The sequence below is a fragment of the Malaclemys terrapin genome, chromosome 2 (assembly GCF_027887155.1).
Source record: "Malaclemys terrapin pileata isolate rMalTer1 chromosome 2, rMalTer1.hap1, whole genome shotgun sequence".
Classification (NCBI taxonomy): domain Eukaryota; kingdom Metazoa; phylum Chordata; order Testudines; family Emydidae; genus Malaclemys; species Malaclemys terrapin.
The window spans coordinates 38257639-38280458 of record NC_071506.1 but is presented as its reverse complement, the minus strand read 5'-3'; the positions used below and the strand labels follow the sequence as shown (position 1 = coordinate 38280458).

Sequence of the window (22820 nt, the reverse complement as noted above, 5' to 3'; positions counted from 1 at the left end):
TTTAATTTTCTAAAGGAAAAATGGTAAGTGATCAGCAATCTGGATGGGTAGCTGTAAACCCATTTGTGTATGTTGGAAAAATAGCATATGTTCCTGTCAAACAATTATGATATTTCTGTCCTCTGAGTCAACAATTTACTTTCCTGCCTACTGAAGTGGCAATGCAGGTCACTACTTTGGCAGGAAAGAAGAAGAAAAAAGCAAGGTCACCTTGCAATAGTATGAAAAAATACTTTGGGTGCCAGAAACCTTCAACTCCCATCGAAGCTATACCTAACAAAATGAGTATGAACAAAAGGCAATGGGAAAGGAGAGTGCACCACTCCTTGTAGAAAAGAGCCTCAATGAAGAGTTACATTCTTATAATGCCACTTGTGCACTAAACAAAGGACAACTAAAAAGTTATTATGTAGACATTTATTTCAGGTATGCAGTTTACACGCTATTATTGAGCAAAATTGAATTGCAAATATACAAATACCATAACAAGCATTATCAAATAACGTAACTGGCACTAGTGTTATAAGCATATTAATGAAGTTGGTGGGGATAAGTCATGGAAGAGGACTGCAGCCCATGGCATTTTTCTTTTTACCATACCAAACTTTTGGTAGCACCATAATGGCAATACTTACAAGGAACACAAGACAGAACATTGTTAACTATTATTCTGATAGCCACAATTTTTTTTTTCAGTTTAATGAATTATGCAGCAAAAATTGTAATAGTGCAGGCGCTTTTGCCAACTTCAGCTTGTGTTTAGTTGTGTATCTTCCATAAGCAAAAGAAAAAAGAAAAGCCAGTCAGATTTGGAACCCATCTTTTGTACTTGTGCAAGCTCTGCACTGTGCTTTAATTCTGTGACTGAAGATGTTCATGTGTTTTGCAAACAGGATGTCATGTAAAAGTTATCCACTAAAGCCTGAGTGAGTCTTTGGTAGGCTAATACTTCATTATTATTATACACATTATCTACCACAGTCATTTTATTTTCTATAAAGTTTTCCTTTATAGTCCAAGGTGGCCAAAGAGGACATTCTGGAAAACATTACAGTAAAATCCTCAAACGACCAGGCACTTAAAACCCAGTCTATTCCAAAGGCACCAAGAATCAAAGGGGCACTGTTCTTCCATTAATGAAAGGTGACTGTATCTGCTTCTCTGCAATGTTTATAAATCAATGGATTCTTATTTTACAGTTTTTATACAGTATATGTAGCCATATCTGTTGCTATCTGATGCATATATAATTGAATTACCTGGACTGTTCTTCATAAGGAAATGTCCCCTTTCTACCACATATTAAGTTCCAATTTTTTTTTATTTCAGAATTATGCAAAATGCCATAACCTTGCTCAAGGTGTACAAGTATACAAGCACTTCTGAAACAGGCTGCATCCAGCTCTGAATAGGTGATTCATTCTAAATGCAAACATTTGACATTTGTGTCCAATTATGAGGCAAAATGGTCAGTACAAATATTTATTACTGACAAAGATTTATTACCACTCAGGTCTCTGCGACACTCTCATTTCCCCTAACTAGTGTTCATCCTAGCATGGTTTCATTAAGTTACTACTGCTGATCTAACACCCACTTATCCCAAGCCCCACATTTTTCAAGTGAACAGTATAGGACAGATTATTCAATTTAGCATTTAACATATTATGAATGAGTCAACTGTTTATCTGACTACACAAGTATATACTTTCAAGCAAAGTTGTGGCAACAATACAAAACATGATCATATTGTCCTGTTGTAATGCACTTGTTAAAGCCTTCATATGCTTCATACAGGTCTGTAACAAGATCCATATGAAGCATTCTGCCTTACTAGACAGGCATATATAAAATGTAATTGCATCAAAACCTTGCTTCTGCTGGCCACTTGAAACTTACAGTAGTCACATGTAGTTCAACCAGCTTTCAGACAGGGTTCTTTAGTGGTAAATCTATTTTTGCAGCACTTGTAGGTCTAAATTTCAGTCTGAATTGCAGTGTTTAATTCCACAGCATGCTGTGAATGGTTGTTATTTGTTTCTTTCAGTGTTTCACCAAGACCTACACCTACATCAGTTGAAGTTCCATTATTAACACATTCTTCAGCAATATAACTCAACTGTGGAACTTCAGTGCTTGGGGCAGGTGGAGCAAGCACAGGGATTGCACTCTGGTGTGGAGAGTTTTCCAAACGGTCATTTTCTACCTCAGGGAGAACACTAACTGTAGTAAAGCGAGAATGATAATCATTGGAACCATGGCTACATGAGGTTTTCATACTTTCCATATCAGAGCAACTAAACTCAGAAAAATGACTTGAGTGGGAATCTGCTACAGATGGGATACTGTCACTTAGAGAGGGAGAGTCAAATTCACTGGAGTTTGTGCTTTGTTGCTCCAACAACTGAGCATCCATGTCCTCTCTGGTCTCATTTATCTTCATACTACTCTTTTTTCTCAGTTTACCTTTACATTTTTTTCCTGCTGTTGTTTCTTTGGACCACTTGGTGGCACTAGATTTATTTTCTGGCAAGCAGGCCGATGAACAACCAGTATTGCTGCGACCTGGAGCACTGCCATCATCAACACTACTGCTTCCACTATTGTGTCTGAATTTAGCTGGCTTCGATTCAATATCAACTTGCACCTCCATACTGTTGCCTTCCCTAGAACATGAAATAAATGGTCAAAGCATCCATCTTTAACTTACAAACTTACAAACAATTTCATCCTCAAAGGAAAACATGCCCTTGCCTGTTTTCTATGTGCATGACAAGAATGTTAAATTGCAATATTCAAGGTTAAACGAATCGTTTTATACATTTTAAAGGTTTTTTTTAAATCAAAATGAATTAAAAGGAAACAAAATCTGGGATAAAAACTATTTACTGTGCTACCATGACAGTATTCCCATTGGGAACATATAGTCACCCAATTATTTATCATTAGCCTGGCAGCAACTAACACTTGCATATTGTAAACTGTGGTGTGTAAGATACATATATATGAATAATCCTGAAGGTAAATCTTCTAGATGGAATCCCTTATCAAGAGAAGTCATTTGGTCTAGTACACTGGCAATATCCTTTATCAACTAGATTCATGAGTCTTCTTTGTTTTCATATTGTTCTTACCTGTCTAATGGGATGTAGGAATTCAGAATGGATCCTGCCATTGCTTTGGTACTGGCATTGTCACTAACTGTTCCCAAGCTAACTGTGCCAGATTCTCCACTCAGACTGTATCGTTCTTTCTGCACATCTGCTTGAACTTCCAGCCTTGGAGAGATTTAAACAAATAAAAGAAAATTTCAAAAGTTACCTTCATAATATTATTACCATAATTGAAATACCGGGGTTAAGAGTCAGTGTCTCATCTTGTAAAGTTATCCACCATGTGACATCAAGAACAGTTGACGAGTGTCTCCCCAACACTGAAAGATACCTATTTACTGAAATGGCCACTTCTCTTTTGCTCCATCAGTCACAAATGCTGTCTCTTCAATTCAGGAAAATGAGACTCATTGTAAACTAAAAATGAACCACCTACCAAAAGAAAATGTTGCAGGCCAACCAGGAAAATTGAGCATTATGAGAGACTTCCAGACTAAGGTATGATCCTTTTGCAGACACTTCCAACATCTCGTAACCAAGAGATAACTACAGGGCGGCTCCAGGCACCCAAGCATATGCTTGGGGCGGCACCTGGTAAGGGGCGGCAAGGGGAGCGCGGCGCAGCATTCCGCAGGGGGTGGAGGGGGGGGCGCGGCGCTGGGGGGGCGGGCTCCGGTTGCGTGGGGCTTGGCGAGGAGGCGGCGCAGGCGCGGCGCTGGAGGGGGGTTCCGGCGGCGCTCGGCGGGGGCGGGCTCCGGCGGCGCGGCGCTCGGCGGGGGGGAGCACGGGGCTCGGCGCTTGGGGGGGGGGGGTTCTGGCGCGCGGCATTCAGTGGGGGTGCGGCGCAGGCGCGGCGCTGGAGGGGGGTTCCGGCGGCGCTTGGCAGGGGGCAGGGGCGGGCTCCAGCGGCGCGGTGCTGGGGGGCAGCGTGGGGCTCGGCGCTCGGGGGGGGGGGGAGGGGTGTTCCGGCGGCGCTCAGCGCAGGGGGCGGCACGGCGCTCGGCGGGGGGCTCGGGGGCAGCGCTCTTTTTTGCTGCTTGGGGCAGCAAAAAAAGCTAGAGCCGGCCCTGGATAACTACCACAATTTAAAAAGTGCAAAGAACGTTTCTGCCTGCCAAAATCTAAGTTCAGGTCATTACATTTCCTATGTTCCTCCTGCAATAGTAGAAGATATTGCTAATCAAGGAATGCAGGACAGAGAGCTGCATTCCTTATTCTGCTTTCTGTGATAGTGATCTTATGTATGAACCATCAGAGGAGAATTATAGAAACCAGACCACCCAAATTCAGCTGTGAGCAAGTATGTAAAGAAAAAATCAGTTTAAAATACAGTTGAGAATTTAACTATTGTCTACCCATAAATTCTGACAATGAACTGGAAGCAGAGATTGGTTATTTTTTCTTTTTAAAAAGCACTTCTCTTCCTTGTAAAGGAAAAGATCGTTGTACAAGGCCAAGTATCTCTGCTTGAAACCTTTTCTCTCTAGAATGTATACAGTGTCAAAACAGATTTCTATCCTGTCCTTACCAATTCAACATAACTTGAATATCTGAATTGTTTAAACCAAAAAATGGTGTTAAGAAACAGGGTGAGGTCCACCCTGACTGCTAGATTTTGACAATTCTCCCAAGAGATGTTCTACTGTCTCTGGGGTGGAGAATGGAGCATGGCCAACAAAGCAGCTAAGTGCTTCAGATTACTCAGAAGTGATTCCTCTGGAGTTAAGTAGTGACATTTTGGGTCTCAGGTGAAGTCTCCAGAGTCCTTCTGGGCAAAAGGAAGGTAACTATGATGTGAGGACATAATGGTAGGGGCATCTGGGATCTGGTATGAAGGTGAAACAGCAAATGATTATATAATAGCATCATGTTGGTATCAGTAAAAGAAAAGTTTTTGTTTTCTTATACAGACATATGGAGATTATGTGAAGGTAGAGTGGGTGCTATATCGTCATTAATGCTACATATTTGGGGTGATTATATTACTTATAAATGGCAAAGCCCTGCCCCTACACATTTGGAGTCTGGGAAACTTTCTATTGACTTGGGTGTGTGTAAATATGGCCCATAATGAACAATAATTAGATTAAATGTTAAGAATTTGTTTTATAACCTGGGTTACAAACTACTAGATTGCCAGAAGATAATACTGCATCTTGGATTGCTTCAGCATATGGAATTTATCCTCCTCTGTGAGGCAAAAGATTTCACAATCCACTTGTGATTTCAGAACCCAAGAGGATAAGTTATATAACAGCAGTACACTCTAGCTGCCATTTCCACGTTCAGTCCCGTCAGAAAAAGCCTCTCAACCTCACCCTTTTATTCACACACTAAAACTAGTTTGACTTAAAACAAGGTGTTGGTGTCATTTACTCCTTACTGAAGTCCACTGTACAGTTTTTCTGCCTTTTTTTTTTTTTTTTTTTTTTTTAAAGAGTTAATTCTGAAGAGTAGCTGGCAGGAATCTTCAGTATGTGTGTTCATTAATGCTCTGTTAAGGAGTGATAGCTCTGACTAGAAAGCAACAGAGGGTCCTGTGGCACCTTTAAGACTAATAGAAGTATTGGTTTCAGAGTAGCAGCCGTGTTAGTCTGTATCCGCAAAAAGAAGAACAGGAGTACTTGTGGCACCTTAGAGACTAACAAATTTATTAGAGCATAAGCTTTCGTGGACTACAGCCCACTTCTTCGGATGCATATAGAATGGAACAAATATTGAGGAGATATATATACACACATACAGAGAGCATAAACAGGTGGGAGTTGTCTTACCAACTCAAGGAGGCCAATTAATTAAGAGAAAAAAAACTTTTGAAGTGATAATCAAGCTAGCCCAGTACAGACAGTTTGATAAGAAGTGTGAGAATACTTACAAGGGGAGAAAGATTCAATGTTTGTAATGGCTCAGCCATTCCCAGTCCTTATTCAAACCGGCGTTGATTGTGTCTAGTTTGCATATCAATTCTAGCTCAGCAGTCTCTCGTTGGAGTCTGTTTTTGAAGTTTTTCTGTTGTAATATAGCCACCCGCAGGTCTGTCACTGAATGACCAGACAGGTTAAAGTATTGGGAGCATAAGCTTTCGTGGGTAAGAACCTCACTTCTTCAGATGCAAGTGAATCTGAAGAAGTGAGGTTCTTACCCACGAAAGCTTATGCTCCCAATACTTCTGTTAGTCTTAAAGGTGCCACAGGACCCTCCGTTGCTTTTTACAGATTCAGACTAACACGGCTCCCCCTCTGAGCTCTGACTAGAGATTGTCTGCAGCATGGATATTATGCAAATCCCTGATTTCAGTGTGACTTTACATACTAACATTTAACTGATTAAGTGAACAAAGTGTTAATGCAAAATATTCTTGCTATATAAAATATTGGTAAAATAAATTGCATCACAGCACTCGTTATTCATTAGTGTATAGTGCTCCACGACGTGCTATGTACTTCACAGAACACAGAAGCAGTCCCTGGGTCCCAGAGCACTTACAATGAGGGGAGGACAAATACAACTGTGCAGTTACTCAGTTTAGGCATGTGCACGTTATTTTTATTTATAAAATTACAATGTGAAAGCTTTGAATGGATACTTAAAATACTCATTATAAAATGAGACAGATGCTGATAAGTTTTTCACTGGGTATTTTAAATGTGGGTTAGTGCAAACAATTATAGTCAGTGAACTCACCTGTTAGGGAACAGACATATTAAAGATATTTTAAATTGTGACATCATGGTTACAGGTAAATTATGGGAAACGACAATTAATTAACTTTACTCCAGCTTATTTTAAACAAGAAATGATCTGAATATAAAGAAGAGTCACACTCCTCCTCCCTCCCCCACATACACTCTCCTCAGATTTAAAGCTAGATACCAGAACAGCAGAAAGCGTGTGTCTTACCTGTTAAAACAGCTGACCATTGCACTTCCTGACAGACTCCCTGTTATACTAGCTCCAGCTAGTGCCATGGTGCTAGCAGTTTCACTCAGGTTGTCCCGAATGGCTCCTATTCTGTCCATATGGCTACCACTTGCACTCAGGCTTCCAGTCAATCCTCCAACACTTCCTTCTCCTATACTAGGGTTATGACGTGCCTCTGCTACTGAAGTGGTATCTAGATAAAAATGTAACAGGCTTGAAATTCAAAGGAAATAGACAGTTTTAACTTGGTCTTAAATGTGGATAAGAAAACTGCTTCTGGAATAACACCAGAAGGAACCAGAGAAAGAATCTAGACAATTTGTGAAAACACACACTATTCACCATGTGAAGATTACAATACGAAGTAAAACAGGCTCTCAGTTGGGACCGCCAAAGTGGCTGTGGCTGAAACCATACATTTGTTTGATAAGTTGCTGAAAGGCTTTAAAATACCTGATGCTACATAGGAATGGTAACCTGAAGCCACCTTACATGTAGGAACTCTCCAGCAGGGAGTCTTGTGGTTTGATTAAAAAATAGATTTATAAAATTCCAGAAAGCAGCAGAACGACATCAGACAGGATTTGTTTTTCCCTATTAGGCTATGTCTACATTACAGACCTTACAGCAGCACAGCTGTACCTCTACAGCTGTGCCGCTGTAAGGTTTCCCATGTAGCTGCTCTGATGGCATAATTAAACTACCCCCAACGAGCAGCATTAGCTATGTTGGCAGAAAAGCCTCTCCTGCTGAGTGTACACCAGCACTTTTGTCAGCGAAACTTATGTTGGTTGGGGTGGTTTTTTTCAAAAGTTTTACCGACAAAAGGGGTAGTGTAGACAAAGCCTCAGAGACGAAGAGATAAAAACCAACAGCATCCATGGAGTAAATCATCTTATCTCGCTCCTTTCAGCCTGGGGGAGGACATACCCAGAAGTCAGCACTTGATTAGAACACGTGAGAAGAGCTTTTTGCATCACTTCTTTGAATTTGCACTATGGGAACTAACTCTTCCCGAAGAGACACAAGCCTTTGTTCTCTCTCAACTGGGTCTAACACAAGCTATGGACTTGTGTCCAGTGATTACCAAGCGCCCCAGTGATTACCAAGAGGCTCCATTCAAGTGTCAACTCACACAGATCAACGATCAGGGCCTAAGAAAATAAAATGTGCTTGTTTTGACTAGAAGTCTCACTGTTAAATTGTTATTTCGGAGGGAGCAGATGGTACAAAGGGAATGGTAATGCAATAGAATGCTTTTCACCTCTAAGTCATCCATTTGCATTCAGCTTAGATCAAGAGTGAGAAAGCGGTGACCCTCTGATGGCTCTTTGATGATCTTTTCACTTAATGCACTATTGGAAGGCACTTGGGTATTACAGTGATGAGGGTTGTTTAACAACCTATATAGAACAGAACATAAGACATAAGTGTAGTGGGCTCAGTCCATGTCCCAGTAGGCAGGCACCTGTATTGCAAAAAACACCATGGCATGGAAACAACTACCCTCATTGCTGGAGATGGGTCCTTTAATATGCAGTTTAGGCACATATGTAAGGCATCATGAGGCGACTTGCATTGTTGTTACCTGCACTGTAGCTCTTCTGCAAAGAAAGATCTTCAGTGTCCTAGGCTTTCACATGTGCCAACTATTACAAAACACTACATTTACAGAAAAAAATAAAATACTGAATTCTCTTACCTACTGCTGCATTTGTTCCACCAACATTTATATCATTTTCATCATCAAATTCTATCCTGACACCCTTTCCATTGCCTGCAGACACCCCACAGCCTCCACTGCGACAGAGGGAGATAGGAACAACTCCATACACATAAGCCAACATAATAGGAACACCAATACCTACAAAGGAAAATATAAAGTTTTTCATTCAATATCATTATTTGCTTCAGCATCTTTTATAAAACTATCCCAGGTTTTATAACTATATTATTTAATAATGCACAGTTAAAATAAATCTATAGAAGAGAAAGAAATTAAGAAAATATTTGGTTTTCAGGTGAGATTTGAGAACAGATGGCAAATCACTAAGGTGGAGTGAAACTGGAAAGCTGTTTCAGATAGCAAAAGAGGAGGGAACTGGAAAGGTGTCGACCCACATGCCCTATTATAGCCTCGGCTGCAAGCACAAGGGGGACGCATGGCACGCATGTGGATCAATAGGCACTGCTATGAAAACCTTCCGACTCCAGCGCATGGCACGCATGCGCACTGCCCATTTGGGATCATCACGCAAAGAAGGTTCTCCTACCAACAATGGGAGACCTGAGTATAGTACTGGACGAGTAGACATGTGCACTATGCCCACTACAGCTATATATTACACTTATCGGCTTTAATAAGCTTTGTCAAAGAGTATTAAAAACTTTTCTGACATGAGAGCATGGAACTATTTCAAATATCTTTAAAACCAGAAATGCCTACTACTGCCATTAAGGGCAGTAGTAATTAAGGGCTCAATCCTGCTCCTACTGAAGTAAGAGAAAGCTTTGCTACTGACTTCAATGGAGGTAAGATCAGCCATTAAGAAAGTGTCATTATGGGGTTTATGTATCTCAGTTTACAAACGAAAAGAGAAAACTGATGAGCAAAGCCAGTGAAAAGTGTAGTAAAAAGGCAGTCTGGGCTAGGCTGCACTCACATAGAGCATCATTTCCCCCACACTGTGGGAGCTAATCATTTGGCCCAGGCTCTCTAACACTATGCACTAGACTATTCTTCTGCTTTGCTGATGGAAGCCTGTGAAGTTGTAGTAAGATGTCAGGCTGTGCCCCAAACTGACCCAAACGGAGCAAACCAGCTGCAATACAGATTCAGTTCAGAGGCTCTTCAGTCTGCCCTAAAAGCAAGGTCAATAGGTTCCAATTACTGAAAATCCAATTCACTGGAAACTCACACTCAGGATCTCTATTGTGGAGAGCAGTGTGCCTCAAGCTATTCTCTCAGAGGCAAAGTAAACTAGGTAAGAGCGTGGTGATGCAGCAGGCCTGAAGAGGCAACCAAAAGTAAAAGGAGTGGGGAAAAAACCCTGCAGTTACCTCTGTGAAGGAATAATAAAGAGCTGTAACGCATGAGTGAAGCCCAGGCCAATGGATGCCTATGTAGAAAAAAAGATTTTTTCCCCTCCTAACTGCTAGTCCTGCAAACCTGTATTGAGATCTGAGACACAAACTGGGTTCTTTTTTCCCCCTTTACAGCCAAAGGTACCATTGATTGTAATTATTATTATTATTATTATTACTATTAATGTTTATTACAGTAGTGCCTAAGGGCCAATCAAGACCGAGGCCCCATTGTGCTAGGCACTGCACAAACACAGAGTAGATAGTCCCTGCCCTGAAGAGTTTACAATCTAAACAGACAAGACAGGCACAATATGGGGGAAGGGGTAGAACATACAAGCAGAGTGAACAGGATGTCAGCAAACAGCATTCCATGATATTTTTTGTTTTTTGTTCGTTGGGTGGGTTTACTTAGGGGCGTAGGCTAGATGGAAAGAGAAGTTCCGGGAAGTGAGATGGACAGAGCAAGGGAGAAGACGGTAAGAGGACAGGTATGGAGTGAGGCTGGGATGAAGAGACTGTGGCAGACGTAGGGGGAAGGTTGGAGCAGAAAGCCGATCAGCAAAAGGCAGAGGAAGTCCATACAGAACTGACAAGGGACAGTTCTGTCCCGAGGTTCCTGCTTTGGCTGCTTCTGCTCCTATTGGCTGGTGTTTCCGGCTGGCTCCTCTCTGCAGTTTCCCCTCCCTCAAGCTGTGGGGTGGGAAGGTAATAAGGCTGCAGCCAGGTCCCAGCACCCACAGAAGGTAGGGGGTGTCTGTCCTACACAGCTCTGGGTCAGGAATGTAATGAGGGTGGCACCAGCTGCAACCCTACTTTTCTTCAATGCAAACCTCAGTGACACGTACAGAAAGGATGTGAGAGAAGGAAAGAACCCAGTTTGTCTCCCGAAGACCAAATTTGAGCTTGCAGTGTCAGATATTAAAGAATTATTTAAAAAATTTAAACATTTTCAAAATTCCAAATTGAGCAAATTTGCTCTGGAATCACTGACACACATAAGGACCCCATGGTGCCATTTTTAGAGTACCTCTTTAAAGCAATTTTAAATTACCTTATATACTCGTTCATTAGCCCGTTCGTTTATAACTCGACCCCCCCAAGATGGATAGGTAAAAATAGCAAAAACTGTGTGACCCTTTCCTAAGCCGACCCTATATTTCAGGGGTTGGCAAACTTTGGCTCCTGGCCCGTTAGGATAAGCCGCCAGCGGGCCTGGACGTTTTGTTTACTTGGAGCGTCTGCAGGCATTGAGCCCCTCAGCTCCCATTGGCTGGGAATGGCGAACCGCAGACGCTCCAGGTATACAAAACAACAATGTATTAGATATTCAATTCAATGATTCCATAGAGTTTAAAATCATCAAATTTTGGTGTAGACCTGTTTATAAGCCGACCACCGCTCTTTGATGCGTCACTTTTTTACCAAAAATATTCGGCTTATGAACGAGTATATATGGTATATTTTCTTTTTAAAGAAAAAAAATTGATAATGAAAAACTGAAAACAGCTTCAATATGAAAATTATAAGATTAAAGAAGTGTTTTACAATTTTTCATTTAGATGCAGCATCTCTAAAGTCTAGACACTAAATTGCACTGGAGCAGAGACCACAGTGTAATCTGGGGCAAGTCATAACTTTTTTATCCCTCCATTTCCCCATCTGTAAAAATGGAGCTCATACCTCCTAATTCACTGAGTGTGATTTATTAATGAGTGTCTGTAAAGTCTTCTCAAATGCTTGGTTGCAAGGTACTACTCTCATGCAGTGGTGGTATTTGCTTACCTACAGTTACTGCAGCTACAACTGGAGAAACTATTACAGACAAGGTTACACCACCTGCAATAGCCAAGTTTCGTTTGTGTTTCGAAATGTCTTTGCCTTCATATCGATTGTGAATCTTGAGGGAAGAAGAAAGAAGAGGGTTTCAGGATACATTGCACATAACATAATGTAAATAGTTTTGGCTCTGCTCTGCTATGGAGCAGTGTGTTGTGTGTTCTCAGCTAGAGACTATACACTATTAATTTAAAACCTTATATACTCCTTAAAAGTTAGCCTCTCAAAGAGGGACATTAAATAATACATCTTTCTTAGTGATTTTACATTAATTTATACAATTAAAAAAAAGAAAGCATAAGTATTAGAAGTTCCTATAATCCCCATGTGTGACATTCCACAGGATACAATCTGGACGGATGAACAGCTATGTCCCCTCAAGTCTCCAACCTGGGGTGCCTTTTACACTGCTTCGCTGTGAGAGCAACCACTTCTGGTCTGCCCACACACAGCTTCTAAATCACTGTAAATCACTCCCAGCTATATTCTCTGAGTGCTATAGTTAGCCACCAATGAATTAAACTGCAGGGTAACACCAGCAAACTCCCAGTCCCACGCTTTCCCCCAAAAATGTGTCTGGTACTGCCAAACACCCTCCTGGACAATACAAGCTCATATAAAACACATAATTTCATTAATAGAAAATTATATGCACCAATCTTGTTATCTGTTCTGAAGTTTCCCAAACTCTTCAGTTCAAACAAACAAACAAACACACACTGGTTTAGATAAAACAATGAAAAAGTTTATTAACTACAGAAAGATTTTAAGTGATTACAAATAATGAGGCATAAAAGTCAGAATGGGTTACACTGAAATAAAAAAGGTAAAATGCAACCAATACCTTACTTAACAAGCTAAGTGAATTCAAAGCAAAAGGTCTCTCATCACATTCTAGCAGTCTTACTGGTTGAATCTTTCAGCCAAGATTCCACACACCCCCAGTCCAATGATGCTTCCTTTGTCCTTCAAGTGCTATCAATGCCATGAGTAGAGATGAAGGGAGAAATGATTTGGGGCTTCTGTTCCCCCATTCTTTATACTTTTCTTAGAAAATCATCTTCAGCTTAGGTTCAGGAGAGAGAAAGTCTGTAAGATGGGAACTTCCAGCTGTTCGGGATTTTTTTTGCCAAGATGTAAATTCCTTGCCCACACCCTTTTTCCTGCCAAAGAATGGCCTCTTATCCAGGTGATAGTTTATTTGATTTTGTTGATACCTGGCTGAGGCATCAGTTTGCCTTTTGTTTTTGAGGAACTGTTTTGTGCTGGCTTCTCTAAACTTAGAATGTGTCTCAGTAACTTCATACAGTAGAATCTTGTGTCTTTACATACAATTTTGCCACACATTTTACAAGGACACTAATGATCCGCAAATTATGAGTTTTCAAATGATATCTCACAAGGCATACTTTGTATAAAATTTATCATAGTTTTGTAAAATGGGTGAACATACGGGTACAGACTGTCACCTCTCCCCCCTTACAAAGCTGCAGGAGGGTTAGCCACTGGATGACCCATGGGCAGTAGGTCAGGGCCCTCTTTCCCGTACAGGGCATCTACCACCATATTTTCTTTTCGGTTTATCTGAACAATTTCCATATTGAACTCTTGAAGTATGACGCTTCAGCGTAGAAGCTTGGAATTTGAGGTTTTAGTTCTCTTTAGCCAGATCAATGGTGAATGATCTCTTAAGACCTGAACTTTCTATTCAAAAGGTAGGGCTTCAGTTGCTTAACTGCCCACACCATAGCATAGCATTCCTTTTCTGTGACAGAATAGTTGAGGTCAACTTTTAATTTAAGGCAGCAATTGGGGGCTTCTTGTTATTCTCCGGTTGCATTAGCACTGCACCCAGACCAATGTCTGATGCAGCTGTACACAGTTAAAGCATTTTGTCAAAATCAGGGCTAGCTGGAACAGGCTTTTCAGACAAGATTTTTTTTATCTTATCAAATCTTTTCAGGCATGCTTTTATCCCAAATGACTATTTGGCCGGGTCTTTTTACATAAATCTGTGGCTGGAGTTATGTCAATGAACCCATGCATACACCTTCTGTGATTGTTTTTGGTTCGGGGTACAGGCCAATTTACAATGGCTTCAACTTTCAAAGGATATGGGGATATTTGACACTCCCTCTCACCCCTCCACAACCCGGTATCCTAAACAAAGGACTCTGGCTGCTTGAATTTTACATTAGAGGCTTTTATGGTTAGGCCTGCTTCTTTGAGTTTTGACAGCTCAATTCCCAAGTGTTCTTTTCGATCACCCCAAGTGTCACTAAACACTGCAATGTCATCCACATATGCTCTTGCAAAGTTCTGTAAATCATTTAACACTTTGTTAACCAGCCTCCAGAACATGGCCCCAGCATTAATTAAACTAAACAGTAACGCTGAGAATTCAGAGTATCAGTGATGAAAGCAAAATTTTTCTGTGCATCCTCATCCAAAGGGATATTCACTATGACTCATGCCAATACTCCTTTTAAGATTTCTAAATTTCACCCTATACACTTCAGGGGTGATTTGAAACCTTTGTAAAACAGATTCCTTAAATTAAGAACACATCACAGCTGCCTGAACTGGCAATTCATTAAATACATTCAAAAATGTACCAGACAGTTATGCAACCAGTGTGGGGATTTTCTTGTCCTCAAGAATCTTATGAATTTCACATAGATTTTCAAAAGTAGTGAAGTATTCCTCAATGCAGTCTGTCTCTCTGTATGTAGGACACAGCTGGTCCCAGCCGTGGATTCCTCAAGTGATGGGAGATGTTGGTGACTCTGGGATCTTCCCATGCTTTTCTATCAGCTCCAGATTATATTTCCTCTCCTTCTCCTCAGCTTCTTGTTGTCTCAGCTCCATGGCTTGCTTCAGGGGTTCAGCTTCCTGTTCCTTCAGCTCCACGGCTCTTCTATGGGTGGCTTCTTCAGCTTCCCATGCAGCAGCTGCTTCTTTCAGTCTCATCTCTGCTTTCCACATTTGGTACTGCGTTCTCTCTCTTCTGCTGCCTCCACTCTGGCCAGCTCCAACTTTGTAATTGTTTCACTTTTGCTCATTTTTATACTTCACTATTTCCATTTCCCTTACCTGAAATAAGGAAACAGAAAACAACAAACTATCCCCCCTTGAACTGTTTCCAGCCACCACACTTGAGACTAACTTAAAATTGCAGTACCAGTGCTTAAAATGTAAATTTCACTCAAAACAACAAGCTGTGCATATACCCTGCTCCTTGCTGCGCCACTGAGGCATCCCCAGGGTACAATCTGGACTGACAGACAGCTGTATCCCCTCAATTCTCCAACCTGGGGTGCCTTTTACACTGCTTCGCTGTGAGAGCAACTACTCCTGGTTTGCCCAAATACAGCCACTAGCATGTAAATCACTCCCAACTATACTGTCTGAGTGCTATAACCAGCCACTCATCAATTATACTGCACGGCAACACCAGCAAACTCCTGTCCCAGACTTCCCCCCAGAAATGTGTGTCTTCTACAGTCCAGCACCCTTCTGGACAACACAAGCTCACATAAAGTCCATCATTTCATTAAGAGAAAATTATTAGGGCTGTCAAGCAATTAAAATAATTAATTGCAATTAATCAAGTTATTAAACAATAAGAGAATACCATTTATTTAAATATTTTTGGATGTTTTCTACATTTTTAAATTGATTTAAATTACAACACAGAATACAAAGTGTACAGCACTCACTTTATATTTTTATACAAATATTTACACTGTAAAAAACAAAAGAAATAGTATTTTTCAATTCACCTAAGTACTGTAGTGCTATCTCTTTATCGTGAAAGCTGAACTTACAAATGTAGAATTATGTACAAAAATACCTTCATTCAAAAATAAAACAAACAATGTAAAACGTTTGAACCTACAAATCCACTCAGTCCTATTTCTTGTTCAGCCAATCACTCAGACAAATAAGTTTGTTTACATTTGCAGGAGATAATATTGCCTGCTTCTTGTTTACAATGTCACCTGAAAGTGAGAACATGCGTCTCAAGATATTTACATACCAGATAAAGCATGCTCCTCACCTCCTCCCTCTCATATTTTGGAAGGCACTTCAGATTCTTAAACCTTGGGTCTAGTGCTGTAGCTCTTAGAAATCTCACATTGGTACTTTCTTTGCATTTTGTCAAATCTGCAGTGAAAGTATCCTTAAAACGAACAACATGCGCTGGGTCATCATCCGAGACTGCTAAAATCTGAAGTAAATGGCAGAATGCAGGTAAAACAGATCAAGAGAATACCATTCTCGCCCCAAGGAGTTCAGTTACAAATTTAATTAATGCATTATTTTTTTAAACGAGCATCATCAGCATAGAAGGCATGTCTTCTGGAATGGTGGCCAAAGCATGAAGGGGCATATGAACGTTTAGCATATCCGGTATGTAAAGACCTTCCAGTGCCAGCTACAAAAGTGCCATGCAAACTTCTGTTCTCACTGTCAGGTGACATTGTAAATAAGAAGCGGGCAGCATTACCTCCCGTAAATGTAAACAAACTTGTTTGTCTTAGTGATTGGATGAAGAAGAAGTAGGACTGAGTGGACTAGTAGGCGCTCAAGTTTTACATTATTTTGTTTTTAATTTTGTTTTGGAGTTCAGTTATGTAACAAAACAATGTACATTTTTAAGTTGCACTTTCACGGTAGAGATTCCACTACAGTACTTGTATGAGTTGAACTGAAAAATACTATTTCTTTTATTTATCATTTTTACTCCAAATATTTGTAACAAAAATGATTATATAAAGTGAGCACTGTACACTTTGTATTCTGTGTTGTAATTAAAATCAATATATTTGAAAATGTACAAAAACATCCAAAAATATTTAATAAATTTCAACTGGTATTCTATTGTTTAACAGTGCGATTAAAACTGCGATTAGTTTTTTTTAATTGTGATTAATTTTTTTGAGCTAATCATTGAGTTAACTGCGATTAATCGACAGCCCTAAAATTTATATGCACAAATCTTGTTATCCCAAATGAAGTTTCCCAAACAAACACACACTAGTTTAGATAAAACAATAAAACAAATTTATTAACTACAGAAAGGTAGCTTTTACGTGATTAAAAGTAATGAGGCATAAAAAGTCAGAATTGATTACAATGAAATAAAAAGTAAAATACAACTAATATCTAAATTAACAAGCTAAGTGAATTCAAAGCAAAAGGTCTCTTCTTACCACATGTTACAGGATTTTTACTGGCTGAATCTTTCAGCCGGGATCCCTCCCCAGTCCAATGATGCTTTCTTTGTCCTTCAAGTGTTGTTGATACCATGAGTAGAGATGAAAGGAGAGATTATTTGGGGCTTCTGTTCCCCATTCTTCATACTTTTCATAGAAAATCATCTCCAGCTGAGGTTCATGAGACAGAAAGTCCACTGGATGGAAACTTCCAGCTTTTTTTTCCCCGACCAACACGTAAAATCCTTGCTTACACCCTTTTTCCTGCCAAAGAATGGCCCCTTGATCAGGTGATATTCCATTTGATTTTGTTGATACGTGGCTGAGGCATCAGTTTGCCATTTGTCTTTGAGGAACACATTTACAGAAGCAAGCACAAACTGGGAATATGCCTCAGTAATGTCATACAGTAGAATCTTATAACTTTACACACAATGCTGCTACACATTTTACCACGACAGTAGTGGTCAGCAAATGATGAGTTTTCAAATGGTACCTCACCAGGCATTCTTTGTACAAAATTATCAGAGTCTTGTAAGAGGAGTGAACAGACTGCTACTCCATATATGCTTTGCCTTTAACATATATTATTTTTGTAGCTGCAATCAACTTAAAAAAAGGAGGGATAAATCATTGTTTCTTCCTTTCAATCAACTTTATTAAATATTAAGCAATGACAAAATCTTAAGTTAATAACTTATTTTTCTATATAGTTCTAATAAAGTGGGACATGAGAAGGGGTTTCAGCAGCATAGCCTTTCCCAAGATTCAACTGAGGAGGAGGAGGACAGAAATTGTTCCAGTGCTCTTGTCCCCACTTGAGATGAGCTTGAGGGAGGGTGTATTTCAGACCCCATGCATCTTACTGCTCTCTTATCTATGATGGGTTTGCAGGGCCAAACCCCTTAGCTATAGCCTGCTCTATAGGACTTCAGAAATTTTCCAGGCCAAATTGCTTGTTTGCAGCAAATCTTACATGAATTTGCAAAGTCTTTGTGACCACTGTTCCACAAAACTTGGCTAGCAAACTGTCTCCATAGCTTTTATGGTCAGGAATTAGACTTGGACTCATAGGCTATGTCTACATTACAGCACTTCGGTGCAGCGGCTCCGCTGTAGCGCTTGTGGTGGAGATGCTCTAAGATGACAGGAGAGAGCTCTCCCTTTGGCTTAATAACTCCTGCCTCCACTAGAGACAGTAGTTATGTCAGTGGGAGAAGCTCTTTCACTGACATAGTGCTGTCCACTCCAGTGCTTAGATCGGTATAACTTACTTCACTCAGGGATGTGAATAATCTACACTTCAGAGCAATGTAAGTTATACTGAAGTAACCTGTAGTGTAGACAAGGTCATAGACTTTAAGGTCAGAAGGGACCATCATGATCATCCAGTCTGACCCCCTGCACATTGCAGGCCACAGAACCCAACGCACCCAATCCTGTGATAGACCCATAACCTTTGGCCAAGTTACTGAAGCCCTCAAATCATGATGTGAAGACTTCAAGTTACAGAGAATCCACTATTTACACTAGTTTAAACCTGCAAGTGACCCTACCCCATGCTGCAGAGGAAGGTGAAAACCTCCCAGAGTCTCTGCCAATCTGATTCAGGAAAAAATTTCTTCCCGATCCCAAATATGGCTATCAGTTAGCCCCTGTACATGTGGGCAAGAGCCAGCAGCCAGATTCTTGGAAAAGAATTCTCTGTAGTAACTCAGAGCCCTCCCCATCTAGTGTCCCCATCACTGGCTGTTGAAAATATTTGCTTCTAGAAGTCTCAGATCAGCTACATGTCATTGTAGGGAGTCCCATCATACCATCCCCTCAATAAACTTATCAAGCTCAGTCTTGAAGCCAGTTAGGTATTTCGCCTCCACTGCTCCCCTTAGAAGGCTGTTCCAGAACTTCACTCCTCTGACAGTTAGAAACCTTCATCTAATTTGAAGCCTAAACGTGTTGATCGCCAGTTTATATCCATTTGTTCTTGTGCCCACATTGATGCTTAACTTAAATAACTCCTCTTCCCTCCCGGGTATTTACCCCTCTGATGTATTTTTAGAGAGCAATCATATCTCCTAGAGCCTTCTTTTGGTTAGGCTAAACAAGCCAAGCTCTTGGAGTTTCTTCTCATAAGGTAGGCTTTCCATTCCTCAGATCATCCTAGTAGCCCTTCTCTGCACCTGTTCCAATTTGAATTCATCTTTCTTAAACATGGGGGAGACAGTTTTCCAGATGAGGGCTCATTACTGCCTTGTATAATGATACTAACGCTTCCCTATCTCTCTTGGAAATGAGCCGTCCCTTTTTTGACATTACGCTTCAGGTTAGGCAATGATGTAAAGGGACAACACTTCTCTACCTCACAGGGCTGTTGTGAAGGTCAATTCATTTATATATGTGTGGTGCTTAGGTGATATGGGTCATATAAGAACAGAGACTAGAGGGAAGAGCTATTAGTAATTTGTATGGAAATTCAACAATAGCCATTGTTCTTCTCTTATGCCAGGGCCCAGCAAGTGTGCTAAAACATGAGGGAATAATGTGGATTATTTTTGAAAGCAACTGTAGTGGAAAGTGAGATAATTTACTGGAGAGAAAGGACTGAAAAAGGAGGGGCCTGGCAGAGATGAATCGACACAACTCCAGACCAGCATAAGAACCTGGGCAAAGGAAAGGAATGACAATTTCTTGGGGCACCAAGAGGCAGACTGGCAGATGCAAGTGTGGACTAGTCAATGGCACCATGAGTTCACGTTGATAAAACATAAAATAATCTTAAGATTTAAGAAGTTCAGGATAGCGTAACTCAAGTGAAAGATCTGGCATCTTAACACTTCCATAAACAGCATTTCAAAGGTCTTTGAATAACTTACTTTTTTACCCAAAATTATAAAAGTAGGAAAAGATAAAATTATTCTTATGTTTTTATTCTAGCTGCTATTTGTTATTTGCTTTGTACTAGTAGCCCTAGTAGTAGTCCTTATTGCTGGAGTAAAGATACCAACTACTTATTGGTTAATGTATTAATTCCTTGTCTATTCCCATATCAACAAAAACACCGAGTTTAGCTGTGGATAGTTGCACTGGTGATCAGTAAATGTATATACCCTAGTAACTTAATGAATTTATAAGCCATTAAGTACAAACACAGAAATGTGCGGGTATACGCATATGTATATAGCAGGATTTTCAACTAATATGTCAATGGCTTCTTTCTTGCTCAGGATCCAGAGGGAAAAGTCAGGAATTTTTTTTTTACCACCTTTTCCTCCGTATCGTCCAGCTCTGAGTAGAACTAGGGAGATTGGAAACTCAGGACTTTTAAAAATCAGGCCACTTATTTAGGTACCTAAGTAAGGATTTATGGGCCTAATTATAGGAATCCATTTTAAAATATTTTGGGCTTTGTGTGTGCAAACGGAGGAGCCACATTTTGAAAAACATGGCCCCACACAAATAAAATGAGGATGCTAACCATTTTTCAAGTTATGTCTGAACCTATTTGGGAAGGAATGGTGAACAGAGCCAACTGAAAGTACACCAGTGTACATGTTCAAGAGTGTTGCATTTTAAAACCAGAAGCAAGGTAAGCAGCACAGTGCACTTTACCTTACGCCCCACATACACAGGGATTCCAATAATCATAGCAGGAATAGCAATGCCAGCTATTAAAGCAATTCCTACTGGAGCTCCAACAAGCGTTCCCAGTTGCCACAGTATTTTCTTCTTACGGCTCCATGGTTTCTTTCCCCAAAATGTACAACCTGATGGGCTAATAGAAACAAATTGTAAACACACACATACACCTGCTTAGAAATGAACCAATGATAAGTTACTTTAAGACATGACAATATCTAATAAAATTCATATTACACAGATGGCAACAGTGTCTAAAAACTATTTCTTTAGACCTTTCAGATGCTCCAATGTCCTTTGAAAGGCGCTATGAATCATACCACATAACGTCTTGTGCTGCTCAGTGCCAACACAAATTATCATTTTCACATGGAAACTAACTTCCAGTTATAGCAACTTAACACTCAAAATAAATGGTCAGCACTAGAACTAAAGTAAAAGTAGCTATTGTGAACATGTACACCATTTCATTTTGTGACACTAAATACGTGCTGCATCCATCTTTCTGAGCTTGAAACTAAGTGAGAGAACATTTGATTTTTATTTTCTGAAATAAGATGAACAAAGTGACTATTTTAAGTACCTACATAGCAAAAAAAAAATATATATATATATATTCCATTTCTCATACCTAAACACTAGAAGCTTAATTCTCTACTCTGCTGAGACACAAGATGGCCTTCGGTTGACGGGACAATCTGGCCCTAGATATTTTAGCACAGAACATTTATTCATCTAAGCAGAACTTTAAATCAGTCTGCACTAGTATAACACCCCAGTCACTCCTGAAGTTAAATAAGTCAAAACAGGGAAAAGCAAAATAATGTAAAAATCAGGAAACAGGATGTAGATAAAATGCTGAATGTATAAAATGAGAAAATATTTGTCTCAGATAATCTATAATTACAACTATTTTTCCTAAACATACCTTAAATAATGCAAATCCGAGATCTCTTTCATGCATAGCCAACAGAATTCACAACCACACACAGCACAAGTCATGTGGTTGCAGCTTCCATCATTCATTTTTATTATGTAAGCAGCACAACGCGGGCATGGCTTTATATCATCAGCTGTTTAAAATGAAACATGAAGATCATACTATTTCTATGAAAAAGTGAAATTTATCTAAACACAGACAAGAAATATTATGAGTTTTGACTGATCATAGTAGTTCTGACGCAGACGTATCTAAATCTTTGTTATAAATATGCTTTACTAAATCCTTAATTGCAAATGGTTTTTGGTCATGACCATTACAAACCATCAATATAGTAGTATTAATCACAACAAATTAAAATACAGAAAAATATATCACATTTAGATAGATCAATAGCTTCACACACACACAAAGATTTTCAAAGTCAATAAAATGTAAGTTAGATATTAAACAGGCACATTAATAAATATGCATGATGACAGGCAGTTTTTGCATATAATCCTCTCCACATTTCATACTTCTGTAATCTTCACTCATGAGTCCCAACCTTTATTTCTTCTTCATACTTAATATCCATTTCACCTTAAATATTCCATATCTTTTGTTCTCTTTTTCCACTCCTCTGCTCTTGACTCCACTCCATGGCCTCCCCTTAATGCTCTTGCTCCCCAAACCAGATACATTTATATTTGTTACAGAAACAGACAAATCAGAATCTGTCTAATGCTCCTAACCGAGCTTAATACTGAAAATATTGCTAAGGGTTTATTTCTTTCACTGAAAAGTGTAAAAATGAGTTTCCCAAAGGGTAACCTTAATGATAGGAAAGACAAGATAAGGCATACTGACAAAACTTTTTCTGTTGTGATTCCTGGATTATTTCCCAGACTGTTACTCTGATTCAGAATTACAGGACAAACAATTCACTCATCATAGCAATATTAGTTATGTAAAGCACGCCCCATTGGTTAGCTGGTCAGAAATAACTGCTGGTGCAGAAGAAAGGTGTGGTACAGTAGGCTTTTGATGAAGAAAATGGGGCAGTGGAAAACTCCTGCAGATTCCCTC

The 22820-nt window shown here is 39.9% G+C and overlaps 1 protein-coding gene across 1 annotated transcript in view; it reads right to left on the bottom strand.

The window, feature by feature from the left end:
• Window positions 1-402: 402 nt before the first annotated feature.
• RNF19A (ring finger protein 19A, RBR E3 ubiquitin protein ligase) overlaps window positions 403-22820 on the bottom strand; it is a 93278-nt gene continuing 70860 nt past the window's right edge. Inside the window, exons 4-10 of the mRNA XM_054018061.1 lie at window positions 21741-21885; window positions 20786-20948; window positions 11904-12018; window positions 8737-8898; window positions 7014-7227; window positions 3135-3278; window positions 403-2666 (exon numbers count right to left, since the gene is read on the bottom strand). Coding sequence (XP_053874036.1) covers window positions 1976-2666; window positions 3135-3278; window positions 7014-7227; window positions 8737-8898; window positions 11904-12018; window positions 20786-20948; window positions 21741-21885 — 1634 coding nt within the window. The 3' untranslated portion in view covers window positions 403-1975. The remainder of the gene's footprint in view (window positions 2667-3134; window positions 3279-7013; window positions 7228-8736; window positions 8899-11903; window positions 12019-20785; window positions 20949-21740; window positions 21886-22820) is intronic.